This window comes from Monodon monoceros, unplaced genomic scaffold (assembly GCF_005190385.1).
Source record: "Monodon monoceros isolate NGI ecotype Baffin Bay Population unplaced genomic scaffold, NGI_Narwhal_1 Super_Scaffold_22, whole genome shotgun sequence".
NCBI lineage: Eukaryota > Metazoa > Chordata > Mammalia > Artiodactyla > Monodontidae > Monodon > Monodon monoceros.
The window spans coordinates 93,948,598-93,962,131 of NW_021703779.1; the positions used below are offsets into that span (position 1 = coordinate 93,948,598).

The following is a 13,534-nucleotide window of genomic DNA, read 5'->3' on the forward strand; positions in this document are numbered from 1 at the left end:
ACATGCATTCATCTCTGCGCCTGCATGAAGCTCCACTAAAATGACAGTAAAGGAATTTTTAAAAAAAGGTATAAATAGAGAAGGACAAAGAGAACAGGAGAGAAGACAACAGCAGACAAGCAAAGTTGACAAAACTTTAGAAGCTGGAAGGCAATAGATGGGATGAATGTTAAGCTTACTTAACAAACTGGAAAGAGCTGAAACCTAAGGCTGGTGGTGATGAGTTGTTTTTAAAGTTACTCGATATCTCTGAGATACAGGTTGAAGGGAGAGCTAAAAAGAGGAGGATTGATTGAAAGTATGTATAAGGAAAAATTGCATCCCGAAAGCTCCTTATCCATTCAAACAAGATTCAAGTTTTAATACAGCATTCTATTTCACTGCTTGGAGGGTCAATGGGTGCTTCTTGCTGTTGAAGAAGCTTGTTGACTTAGTTGAAAGAAAAACAATGATTTCAGTTAAAAGAAAATTCAAGTTTTATTTTCTATGGTAATTAAAACATCTTTCCAGAAAAGAAGCTCTAGTGTTGGAAACAATAGGCATAGCTGAGGGCCGGATTGTGAACTTTAGTGAAAATGGGGATTGAATCTCTATTTACTAAATAGTAAGACTGCCCTCTGTCACCTTTCTGCTGGTTGATTTCTAAGATATTTTCAGCTGAGCAGACTGGAGGATTCTGTAGAAGCTGACCAACACAAGTGTAAAGCCCTACAGACACCGATATTTGGGGTCTCCCATTAAAAAGATTGAATTTCTTTCCAGTTACTCCCCAGTGAAGCTCAACAATCCATAAGTCACAACAATGGAGACAGAACTTCTTTTTTGTGCCTCACTCTTAAATATTTATGGCTGACCAAATCCCTAGATATTTGAGTAAATTTTCTAAAGTGAAAGACAGAGATCAAAACAACAACAGCAGCAGCAACAAAAGTCAAAGAGAAAAGAAACAAAACTATAATAACATCTTCAGAGAAATGAGGTGATACTAAATTCAAGATACAAGAACAATGTTCTGTAAAAATGGAACTTTCAATGAATGAGAAAGAGCTCTTAGGAATTCGAAATATAGTAGTAATCTTAAAAATCAATAGAAGATTAAAAATTTTCAATTGATGAGCTCTCCTAGAAAGTAGAACAAAAAGAAAAAGAAATGGAAAATAGAGGAAAGATGAGAAAGTTCAAGGATTCAGTACTGGAGGGCCAAATTGGACCAAAAGAAGTTCCAGAAAGAGAGGACAGAGAAAGCAGAAGGAAGGAAATTACTAAAGAAATAACACAAGGAAAATTCTTAGCACTGCAGGACATGAATATACAGATTACAAAGGTCTATCATGTATCCAGAACAGTGAATGAGAAAATAATTCTCAGTAACATACATCATAGTGAAATTTCAGAAGATAGAATAAACAAAAGATTTTAGAAGCTTCCTGAGAGATAAAAACAGGTCATATACAAAGTATCACAAATAATATTAGGAACAAACTTCTAAACTGTATCCCTAAAATTAAGAAGACAAGTTTTTAGGGAAAAATCATTTCCAACTGTGATAGGATGAATAATGCCTCCTTCCAAAGATGTCCTTGTCATAATCCCTGGACCTGTGGATATGTTACCTTACATGGTAAAAGGATTTTGCAGATGTGATTAAGTTAAGGATCTTGAGATGGGTGATTATCCTGGATCTTCTGGGTAGGACCAATGTAATTAAAAGAATTCTCATAACAGGGAGGCAAGAAAATCAAAGTAAAAAAAGGAGATGTGTAAACTGAAGCATGGGTTGGAGTGATATGTTTTGAAGATACAGGAAGGAGCCATGAGCCAAGGAATGCAGGTGGCCTGTAGAAACTGGAAAAAGGAAGGAAAAGGATTCTCCTTTAGGGCTTCTAGAAGGAAACAGCCTTGCTAACACCTTGACTTTAGCCTATTGAAAATGAATTCAGATTTCTGGTCAAAATAGAATAAATTTTTGTTGTTTTGAGCCACTAAGTTTGGGGTAGTTCATTACAGCAGCAATAGGAAACTAACAAACCAACCTAGAATTCTGTATCAGTCTAACAACTGGATGAGAGATTAGAACAAGGTGTTTTCAGACATGCAAAAATCTCGAAAAAATTTATCATCTTTCTCAGGAAGTTATTGGAGGATATTTGTCCACCAAAATGAGGAAGTTAAAGGAAAAGTGAGGGGAACATAAGGTATAGAAAATGGGATCCAATACAAGAGAAAGGCAAAAGGAATTTTCAAGATAACAGTGAGAGGATACCCCAGGAAGACAGCTATTCAGAAAGATAAACCTGCTCAAACTGAAACAGAATAAAAATCCCTATCACAGACATCTTTAATTTAAAAAAATGAAAGTTATAGTTACCCTGATGTATTTGAACATACAGAGAGGAGCTGTATGGATTTCTTGGGAAGACCTGTTTGGGTATGAGTAAGTGATAGATTCAGAAAAAAGAATCCTAAGCAAATAAAAATTAAATAAAATGTAGCAGAACAAAATTTTTATAGGATAGGAAATGTAATAACAAACTCAATACATGGTTAAACTCTGAATAATGTTTACAAAGTCATAGTAATATAATCACTGAATATTGATTTTACCAAAAATTTGGGGAGGAAGGGAAGTATGTGTTTATGGGTACATAAGAGAGTCAAATTGCCACCTTTCATAATAGAAAGTCAATAGATATTATCTAAAAAGCTGAAAAATCAAGAAATAGCTGTGGAAAATGAATGTTGCCTGCCATTTCAGTAAACAAAGGGTGTTGCAGCCATCAAACCATCAGCCACTGCAGCCCCCCCCCAACGGTGCACCCTGAGGGGAACTGAGAATGGAGAAAAGCAGGATACTGGCCCCAAATAGTTAAGATGCATATCAAAGGAATAATTTTGATGAGCCCAGACTCTTGCATCTTCCCATACATAGAAAAGCACTAAATTCATTACCTTGAGATGTCTGTTTTTTTGTGATTATCAGTAACTTTTGATATTCGACTACATGTTTTTTTGCTTTTAGCAAAAACTGCTATATATCCTGGCTCCTCCCTTACCTCTTTGGAACAGTTCCTCAGAGCTATCTGAGAGGCTGTTTCCCAGGCTACAGTCCTCAATAACATCCCAGAATAAAACGTAACTTGCAACTTTCAGGTTGTGTGGTTTTTTTTCAGTTGACATAGCAATATAAGCATGTTATCGATACACAGAAACATGGTAGTAAATATTATAGGGAATAGCTAAAATTGTTTAAAGTTATTGTCCTTTGGAGTGAGAATCAGGAACGGAGAGGGATAGGACAGAGAACTATTGTTTTTTACTGTACTATTTAAAAAAAAAACTATGTACATGGTATCAATTTAATAAAATTAAAATTTTACTTTAAAAGTGAGTTATTCCCATGAACAATACATTTTTATGCTTAGCTTAATTCATCTAAGATGCATTGTGGGCATATTCTAATCTAGAAAGCACAGTTTTTATGATAGGTAAAAATCCTCTTACATATATTGGCACATTTGCACTTACTCAGTTCTTGAGGGATACAAATAAAAATCGTTGCTATGACCTATAGGTCTTGTTTAACTCTCTAATCTCATTGCATGCCACCGATTCCTTTGCCTATTATGCTCTACCTACACTGTCATTTTTCATTTCTCTTTTCAAACAAGAAAAGCACCTTTCCTGATGACCTGTCCAGTCTATTCACTTTGCTTGGAAGGCTATTCCCTCAGTCTTCTCCTGGTTGGCTCCTTATCTTTCAAGCCTCAGCTTAAATGTCACTTCCCCAGAGAAGCTTTCTTTGACCATTGAATCTAAAGTCGGTTCCCACGCCACCCCACCCCTCCTGTTATTCTCTCTTGCATTGCTCAGTTTTTTATTGCACTTTATCACAACATATTTGCAGGCTTGTGTGTTTTCATTAGATTCTAAGCTGTCTAGTCTATCTGTGTGTAGCAGAGGGACTTGTACATAGTAAGTGCTCAATGAATATTTTTGAATTAATTTGTTTTTATTAAGTGATCTGTCCATACCTCTGATATTTATAAAGAATGGAATGTTATATTCTGTAGTTTTTGCTATAAGTTAGCCAAAATTAGATAGAGAATTAAGTAAAAACAAAATAAAACAACTCAGACCTTTTTGAAAACTTGAGTTCTTGAAAAACATCCAAGCCTTAATATCTTTTGTCTCATCTGAGTACTAGCCCTCTATCATATAATGGATTCTAAACAATGTCTGGTATTATGTTTCATTCAGTATAGTCTCCTTTAATCAAACATTTTATTATTTGTAGTTAAGCTGATTACGATAAGTTTACGAAACAGGGGCTTAATTAACATCACTGATCCATACAGGAGGCATATACTCATATAATTAGGATCACATAAATGTCTTTTCCTTCTTCCAAAAATACTTGGTAATAAGATGTATAACTTAGTCTTATAGTCACAATAATAGAATTAAATGCTTCATTTAGGTGACTTAAAAGAGCATTTCATGGTCTTTGATCTTTGTCTTTGTAGCCTAGGAAGGAATGTGAGGTAAAAATCACAAAGGTTCATTTTAATTATTTAAGTAATATTGTAGTTTTGATATGATTTGTAGTGTAATTTTTTATAAGCAGCAATTTCATGTACAGATAGGATTTGTAAAAATCTTTCAATTTCAGTCTGATAAAAAGAGATCAGACATGTAATTTGTCTACCACATTGCTTGTCACATTAGGAGTGTTCAATAAAAATTAGCTTTTTTCCCTGCCTGTGATAACTCAAGTAGTGGTACAGCCAACTCTCATTCATTACAATTCATTAAAACCTCAATTTTATACTTGTGTTTTTTTAACCTAAGCCAAAGACCCTGATCTGATTTATTTGAACTCATTGTTTCTGCTTCTTCATATTTTCTTTCATATCTTTTTTTGGGTATCCTTTTGAATCTTGATTTTATCAGCTCTCTTGCACACTCTTGGGTAAATGAATTATTTCATTCTACTCACTAGGATCTTGAAGAAACTAGGAAACCTAGTTGGAATCTTTTAAACATGGTTGAAAGAAAAATATCTATTAGTAAACTGTAGAGGAGGAAAAAAAATCTTTTTTGTCCCTCTACCCTTCCCCAGGTGGGGCCTTGTAAATTAGACTGACAAAAGACAGATTAACAAGAGAACAACAAACAGAAGTTTACTAACATGTGCATCAGGCATACGCTACATGTACTCAATGATGAGTAACTGAAAGGGGTGGTTAGAGCCTGACCTAATGCAGCAGCTTAAAATAACAAAAAAGTCTCAGAGGGCTGACAAGACAAAGGAAATGGACTTTGAGTTTTTGGGGTGGCAAATTGAGAGAAGGTAAAATATATGGGGGAACTAACGGATCATAAGAGCTAGTTAGTAAAGTTTGTTATGTAGGTTCCTCTGATGCTGATTCCAGGCTGTAAGGGTCTAGAGCTGTCTCTGGTACAGAGGGGAGGTACATACCCTTACAACCACTACTTTTAGGCAAATAAGGGTAGGGCAGAGAGTTTTTCTTGTATCTGCTTCTTCTCAATTGCCTTCAGCTCAAAATAATTCTTATGTCAAAGTGCCATACTTTGCAGTAGCATATTCTGCTAGCTCTTTAAAATTAAACAATTTTCTTTATGGTTCTCCAAAAATTGACTCTATTATAGTAAAATTTTGATTTGACCAGTGTAGGCAAGAAATAATTATTTTTGTGTCCCTAACAGTAAGACAATTACCATCAATAATATTTGGAAGGGGGAGGAGGAAAGGGAGAGTCAAGTTCTGGCAACTCTTCAAGAACACAATGGATCCACAAAGCAGAGATTAAAAACAAATGTTTTATAATATGCAACTTCTCAGCTTTGATAAAAGACATTTACTTTAATAATAAAGGATATATAGAAACTTTTGATGAATGATGAAAAATTAAAGAAATAAATCTAAACACAATAGTTAGGCAGCTCAAGGATTCTATAACGTGCTGTGTTTAAAAGATTAAGAAGAAACATTTCTGGTTTTTCAGACTTTAAAAGTCATATTGCTGTTATTACTTTATACTATAATATAGATACCAATACTGTAGGCTCATCATTAAAGGATAAGTCAGCATAGTATATGCCTTGACAAGCATCTGGAGGGTTGGATTCAACTCTCTGCTATTACTATCTTGGGAAAAAAATCACAATCTATTTGAATCTCTGTTTCCTGTCCATAAAATAAAACCAATGAATTCCATGGTTTCTTAATTCTAAAAGTTCACAGGACCTCCCTCGTGGTGCAGTGGTTAAGAATCCGCCTGCCAATGCAGGGGACACGGGTTCGATCCCTGGTCCAGTAAGATCCCACGTGTCGCGAAGCAACTAAGCCTGTGCGCCACAACTACTAAGCCTGCGCTCTAGAGCCTGTGAGCCACAACTACTGAGCCCGCGTGCCACAACTACTAAAGCCCCCACACTTAGAGCCCGTGATCCACAACAAGAGAAGCCACTGCAATGAGAAGCCCATGCACTGCAACGAAGAGTAGCCCCCGCTCACTGCAACTAGAGAAAGCCCGTGTGCAACAATGAAGACCCAACACAGCCAAAAATAAATAAATAAATAAATAAAATTAATTAAAAAAAATAATTCCACAAAACTTTGATCAGCCTATGAACAAAACCATATATTCTTGAGATAGAAAAGGCACTATGTTTTATTTATTGTCATATTCCCCACAGGGCCTAGCATGGTACCTAATAATGTAACTCTTTTTTAGTTCAATAAACATTTATTTTATGTCCCTAGGTTCCAGGGACAGCACTAAATTCTGGGAATTCAGAGATGACTTAGACACGGTCTCCACTCTTTCAGGATTTTACGTTCCAGAGGAAGAAAAAAGTATACAGGTAATTTAAACATCAAGAATTATGACAGAGGTAGGCAAAGAACAATATTTGCACATAATGCACATACCTTACAAGGGTCAGAGAAGGGCTTCCTGGAGGAACTTGCACCTCTGCTGAATCTTGAAGGATTAGCTAACCATATTGATGGGGAGGGAGAGGAAACAGCAAGAGCAGAAACAGAAAAATATAAAAAGAATATGAATAAATTAATATGGCAAACATTCATCACAATTTCAATCTGAATTATTTAAAAAATAAAATAGATCCTCATTTATATAAAACCAATATGAAACCACTCTAATCATAAGGATAACTAATGCTACTTTATTTTCCATATTTCCTTTAGATTCTCAGCAATAGCTCCGTGTTTATTTTATTGGGCAAGTATATACGATATTTCTTCTAAAATGCATGTCAGAAAACCTGGGTTTCATATGTCATGAAAAACTGAAAGATTTTGAAAGGGGGGGAAGAAAAGGATTACTGGGTAGCTTACAGAAGGCTGGGCATTGCCTAGTACATCCTTCCTGGTTATCAGACTCTGTAGTGTTCTGAGCCTTTCATTGGATTAGAAAGAGTCCTGGAAATCTTGCCTCAGTCCACTGGTGCCCTCTGAAAGTTATCTAAGTGATGTCAACTCAGAAGTCTATTCTTTGAAGTGGCAATCATGTGAAGTACCTGGTACAGTCCTTTTCCATGAGGCTCTGAGATTGTTCTTCTTTGTTGAAGATACAAATTCTAGCCTGTAGTAGAATCTTCGGGTAAGCTTTAGAGTAAAACAAGAACATTAAGAGATTTAATGGCTGTGGTTAATTTATTACTATTGCCAATTCTATCAAAATAGAGGAGCCGTATTGGAGTCCAGTACGTAACTATTTCCTAGGAGTTTTGATGAGGGTTATTCCTGAAGGTAAAACAGTATTATGGAGGGCACATCCATCATGGAGGGCACTGACAAATCGCTGGGGACTTCCCGTAAAGCATGCAATTTCTGAAATTTTTATACTAATATTTTACCAAACAAACGTAATTTAGGAAAGGCTGAATGTCCCTTCTGATCTGACAACTTTTCCCATGCAACTTTACTATAGTAACAAATTAAACAAACCTAATTATTTCCAGTATCTTTTTTTGTAAAGTGGCAGCGCAAATCTTTGTGATTCCAAAGGCCCTCTGAGAAGTCTTAGAGGTTTTACACATAAAGGTTTTAGTTTTATGTATGTAATATATTCTGAAAATTTTATTTTATGTGTCCTAAATTTAGGAACTGATTTTGGGAAGACAAAATTAAGGGTTGTCAGAGGAGATCTGGTCACTTGATTAGGTAGGATCATGAGTGACTGAGAAACAATGCTTCCCTTCCTATTTAATCCAAGTACAAATAATGCATTAAAAAAATACAATGTAACACAATGTTACACAATGTAACACAATGTTACACAATGTAACACAATGTAAGTGAAGAGTTGCGTTCTATGGGTATTTTCCCCTTAAATAATCAGGGACACAAAAAGACAACATAAGTGATAGAAGATTATTCTTGTAAGACACAGAATCTTTGCTATTTAGGCAGATTACATGTAAGGTAAAGAATAATCTTTCAAATCGTAGGTGGAAGCATTAATTACTAAATAAAGGAAGCAACCCCATCTAAACTGACGCAGTACTCTAAACTTTTTTTTTTTTTTTTTTTTGCGGTACGCGGGCCTCTCACTGCTGCGGCCTCTCCCGTTGCGGAGCACAGGCTCCGGACGCGCAGGCCCAGCGGCCATGGCTCACGGGCCCAGCCGCTCCGCGGCACGTGGGATCTTCCCGGACCGGGGCACGAACACCGTGTCCCCTGCACCGGCAGGCGGACTCCCAACCACTGCGCCACCAATAAGCCCAGTACACACTTTTTTAAAAGGTGCTTAAAGATCCTGGAAATTATCTTCAAGCTGGCATACCAGGAAGCATAGTTACTGTTGAAATAAAGTTTGTCAGAATGCTGATTTAATGTAGTTGAAAAGAAATTTACATTTTTCATAATCATAAACATTTTTAGAAATGTTAACTTATTTGATAAGTAAGCCTGTGTAAGTTTAGGGAAAACACACCCAAGTAAAATAAAATGCATACTTAACACTGACAAAACAGAGAAAAGACTTAATTACCAAAATTTTATATCAATTATGTAATCTTGGGTTCTTAAATCGTTTCTGGATCAATTTCTGCAAGAAGATGTTTTAGTAAAGTCTAGAACATTTAAAGTATTAATGTAACCAAGCAAGGGCTTGTGTGCCCATGCCACAGAAAGCCAAACTCTGACAGTGGGAGTTTGCAGCAAAGTAAGGGTTTATTTGCAGGGCACCAAGCAAGGGAGTGGGATACAAGTCTCAGATTCACTCCATCTTGGTCTCTGAGTTGGAGATGTTTTGAAGGGGAAGAACAAAGAAACTGGAATTAATCACTGTCTTGTGACATTTCTTAAGCATGATTTCATGAGTCAAGATGTCTCTGGTTTAGGATTCTCTGGCCATGTGGTCCATGGCTCAGGGGTCTGTGAGCTCATCTTGCCCTGGAGAAACAGCCCGAGTTTTTAAGGTAATGATGATATCTACAACAACAGCAATTTTAGTCACCTGACTCTGGTTGGTTAGTGTTCAGTTAGCATAGGATTGAGGTCAGAGGGCACAAGAAAGGGAAAAAAGTTTTGAATAGAGAGATTAATCATTAACTCGGTAAGGAAGCTGTTTTAGCGGGGCTCAGTTTCATTAGATATTCAATTTTCTTATTTTCTGGAAATTTAAGACTATTCAATTTCTGTATGTGCTTATTCTCTCTATGAGCTCATCAGAACCGTGCTCCTTTAATTTATATCTTCCAGATATAGGAAAAGATATCATAGACACAAGATCTTTCTGAATTACAGAATATTTTGGAATATTTTTTGTCTTTATATTCCAATAAATATTCATACTTTATTCCTCTTATTGGGCAGAAAATATGCTTATATTTTACTATTTAACCATGATCTTTCTACATTTATTGTTATTATGAAACTAGTTTTATTAATTCATGAAATTTGGTATCAAGAAAGGGGTAGAGCATACCACCCCTCAAAAAGACATGTACTCAAGCTACAAGATTTAGAGAAACAGTCTTGTTAGAAATAGGCTTAATAGGTTTTTTTAGCCCATGTTCTAGGCTTAATTCACCTCTAATCCTTCTCGTGTTAAGAGTTTCTTCTCATACCTTCCCTTCTGTATTTAACCAGGCAGAGCAAAACATCCATATTAGCTAAACTGAAATTTTAGGTAGGAAATACAGAAAACATTAGAATGAGATAAAGCAGGCAATGATCTTAGTAATGGTGGTAGGACAAAGAAGAGGAGTCTTGAGAAATCGCCTCTCCCTTACCTGATTGCCTAAGTATAATATATATGTGGTATTTATTCATGCTAATGTATAATTTTACATTTTATTATAATTTAAATTTATGGTAATTCTACGTTTTAAATGGTTCAATGGATGGGTTCAATGACAGAGATGTAGGCTTCAGGCCTTAAAGCCTCTTTTTTTTTTTTTTTCTTAGAGAATGGACTTGAGGATATGGGGAGGGGGAAGGGTAGGCTGTGACAAAGTGAGAGAGTGGCATGGACATATATACACTACCAAACGTAAAATCAGTAGCTAGTGGGAAGCAGCCACATAGCACAGGGAGATCAGCTCGGGGCTTTGTGACCACCATAGGGAGGGTGGGAGGGAGGGAGACGCAGGAGGGAAGAGATATGGGAACATATGTATAACTGATTTATTTTGTTGTAAGGCTGAGGCTGACACACCATTGTAAAGCAATTATACTCCAATAAAGATGTTAAAAAAAAGCCTCTATTTTACACACAATGCTTGCTAATGGAGCTTACTGTTTCTCTGCAGCTTCCAAGACTCTGTAGGGCTCTGGTTTCTTGAGAACCACAGTTGGAAGAAGAGCCCAGGCTAATGAGTGATTTTTAAAAGGCACTTTTTTTTCAGATGCCCTCAACAGACTTGAAGTAAAACCATCTCTCAAATGTATCTTGGCTAAAGAATCCCAAACTTCTATATCATTAAAAGAGCTGTGGTACCCGAGCAAGGATGCAAACACAAGGGTGTGAGGCTTCATGATTATTTTTTAAACCCCACTTTTGAAAAAAATAAATTTGTCAATTGCCCACCTTCTTAACTGTGAGGGTCCCATGAGCTTCTACACGCAAAGGGCTTACAACAGTGCCCCGCACATAGGCCAGGAGCATTCTTTGCTCCCAACTCATCCCCGGCGACACAGTTCAGGTGGCTGCTGCCCCCTGGCGGCCACGCCCGACTTCCGCCTCCCGCACCTAGCGCGGTTGCGGCGTCCACGTGGTGTCCGCTACGTCACGTCCGGGCCTTGATATTCGTGGTTGTGGGTCACGCGCGATGAAGTGCGTGTTTGTTACTGTAGGGACCACCAGCTTTGACGACCTTATTGCATGTGTGTCGGCGCCCGACAGTTTGCAAGTGAGTGGGGAAGGCGAGCGGGAGGCGAGCGGGAGGCGGGCGAGCGGCGGCTGGGCTCCCCGCGCTGAGCTCGCCGCTCGCCGCCACCAGCCTGACCGCTAACCTCGGTAACCTTGCCTGACTGTTGCACTCGGGAAGAATCCCTGGCAGCTCAATCTCTGGTGCCGCCGCCCATCAGCCGGCTCCTCCCCGCGCCTGACTGGGCCTTCCTCCAGCTCCCCCGGTGCTTAGGGTCCTCCGCCTCCTCTTCCTGTTCCCTACAGTCTTGCCGGGCCGCTCCTCCCCGTCCTTTCTCCGGCTCCTCCTTTCTCCCGGATTTTCTCCGCGGATTCTCCGCCTCCGCCTCTCCATCCTCCGGCTTAGCCTCTCCTCCCAGCGGCTCCGCCTCTCCGAGCCGTGGCTCCGGCCCGCCTCCCGGGCCCGTGCCTGTGCCCGCCTCGCTGGCCCCTTGGGGCCGCGCGGTCGACGCGCTCCGTCGGGCTCTGCCCTGCCCGACCCGGCCGGTCCGCTCGGCGCCCTGCCCCGGCCCTGCCCCGCCGCGCTCGGGCCGAGGCCGCCGTGCCTTACCTCCGGCTCAGGCACCCTCGCGGCCGGCGTCCACGCGCGGCGCGGCATCCCCCTAGCGCGCCCTCTCCTTAGGGCTCGTGGTTCGCGCAGCCCCAGCCGTGTGCTACGGCGACGCTGTTCCTTGCTCTCCCTCCCTAGTTTGCGACGCCTTTTTCAGAGTCTTTGCGTTGGTCTCCAAGTTCTTGTTGGGCCATTTCTGTCACGACGGGATGAGCTGGGGCGTTTAGATCCCTTAGGGCTAGTGAGGTGCCAAGTCGAGGCCCGGGACGGGGGGGAAAAGGAGCCATTTGAAAAACTAACGGGCTCCAGTTCGACTATTTATTCGGCAGCTTGTGCTCTGATTGGGTGGTTTGTTGTCGATATTACTGTTTTTACAGTAGCCTGTTTAAAAGGCCCGCTTTTTCTTTTTTCCCGTTTCAGATAATCCAGAGCCTTGGTTACAACCGACTTGTCCTACAAATAGGTAGAGGAAAGGTGGTACCTGAACCATTCAGCACGGAGTCATTTATTCTGGATGTTTACAGATACAAGGATTCATTGAAAGAAGACCTTCAGAAAGCAGATCTTGTTATTAGTCACGCCGGTAAAGTGCCGTAGAACTGTCCGGTTTGGTTTTTGGTAGACAACAAATAAGAACAGAAACTCGAACCTTTCTGATGTAAAATAAAATCACTAGGGTAACTCACCGGTAGCCATTTTGAATAAAATACTGATTGCAATATAGCAGTCGGGAACATTATTGGAGAGAATTTATAATTCTGGGTGATAGAAAAATGGGAAATCAATCACTGAAGGCCAGCTTTACAGTTTACAGAACTGTAAACTTTAGGGTTTACAGAAACCCTAAACACAGGCAAAATAAGTTATCCAATGACATGTGTCAAGAGTTGTCAGTGGGAATTAGTATCTGGGCTTAGGTCTGCAGGAACGTTCAGCCAGCTAATTGGTCGGATTGGTCATTGAGAATTTGGCTTTGGAAGATTTTTTACATTTCTATTAAAAGGTTAAGTAATTTGTCCAGTCAGTAAGCGGCAGACAGATAACAGTCTGGTGCTGGTATCGTCTACCCAAAAAGGATTTGTCTGCTCACTTAGCAGTCTCCTCGCTCCCATTTAAACTATCTAAATGAGTTTAGAGTTAAAAGTTGAATTGACCCAAATATTGTATATATGCATGTTTGTGGAGATTTATCCTTGACTCTTTTGACAAGCAGACTCATAAGGAGTGGTCAAAGTTTTCCTTTATTGGTGCTTGTCACTACTGAAGGCTTGCTTACTTGTGTTTGAATAGAAGTGCAGTATGGCTTCATGTACAGTATGTTGAACCTGAATCTTATTTGGATTCAAGGCCCATGCCCAGGGCATACTACTAGAGGGCAAGTTACAAAGCACTGATATTGTTGGCAGTGATAAAGAATGTGTTTTTCAAGTCAGGTTTGTAACACTAGAGACCACTCATAACTGTTTTTTGTCATTTTAGATGTATAATTAAAAGGCTTGATTTGTAGTGTTGCCAGCTAAATTTTTCATCTTTTGAGTTCTAGTTATAAGGCCTGGTGAAT

General features: G+C 39.1%; 1 protein-coding gene across 1 annotated transcript in view; it reads left to right on the forward strand.

The window, feature by feature from the left end:
* Positions 1 to 11,120: 11,120 nt before the first annotated feature.
* ALG13 (ALG13 UDP-N-acetylglucosaminyltransferase subunit) overlaps positions 11,121 to 13,534 on the forward strand; it is a 56,376-nt gene continuing 53,962 nt past the window's right edge. The window contains 2 exon segments of the mRNA XM_029240215.1: positions 11,121 to 11,406; positions 12,394 to 12,556. Of these exon segments, the coding sequence (XP_029096048.1) occupies positions 11,326 to 11,406; positions 12,394 to 12,556 (244 nt within the window). The 5' untranslated portion in view covers positions 11,121 to 11,325.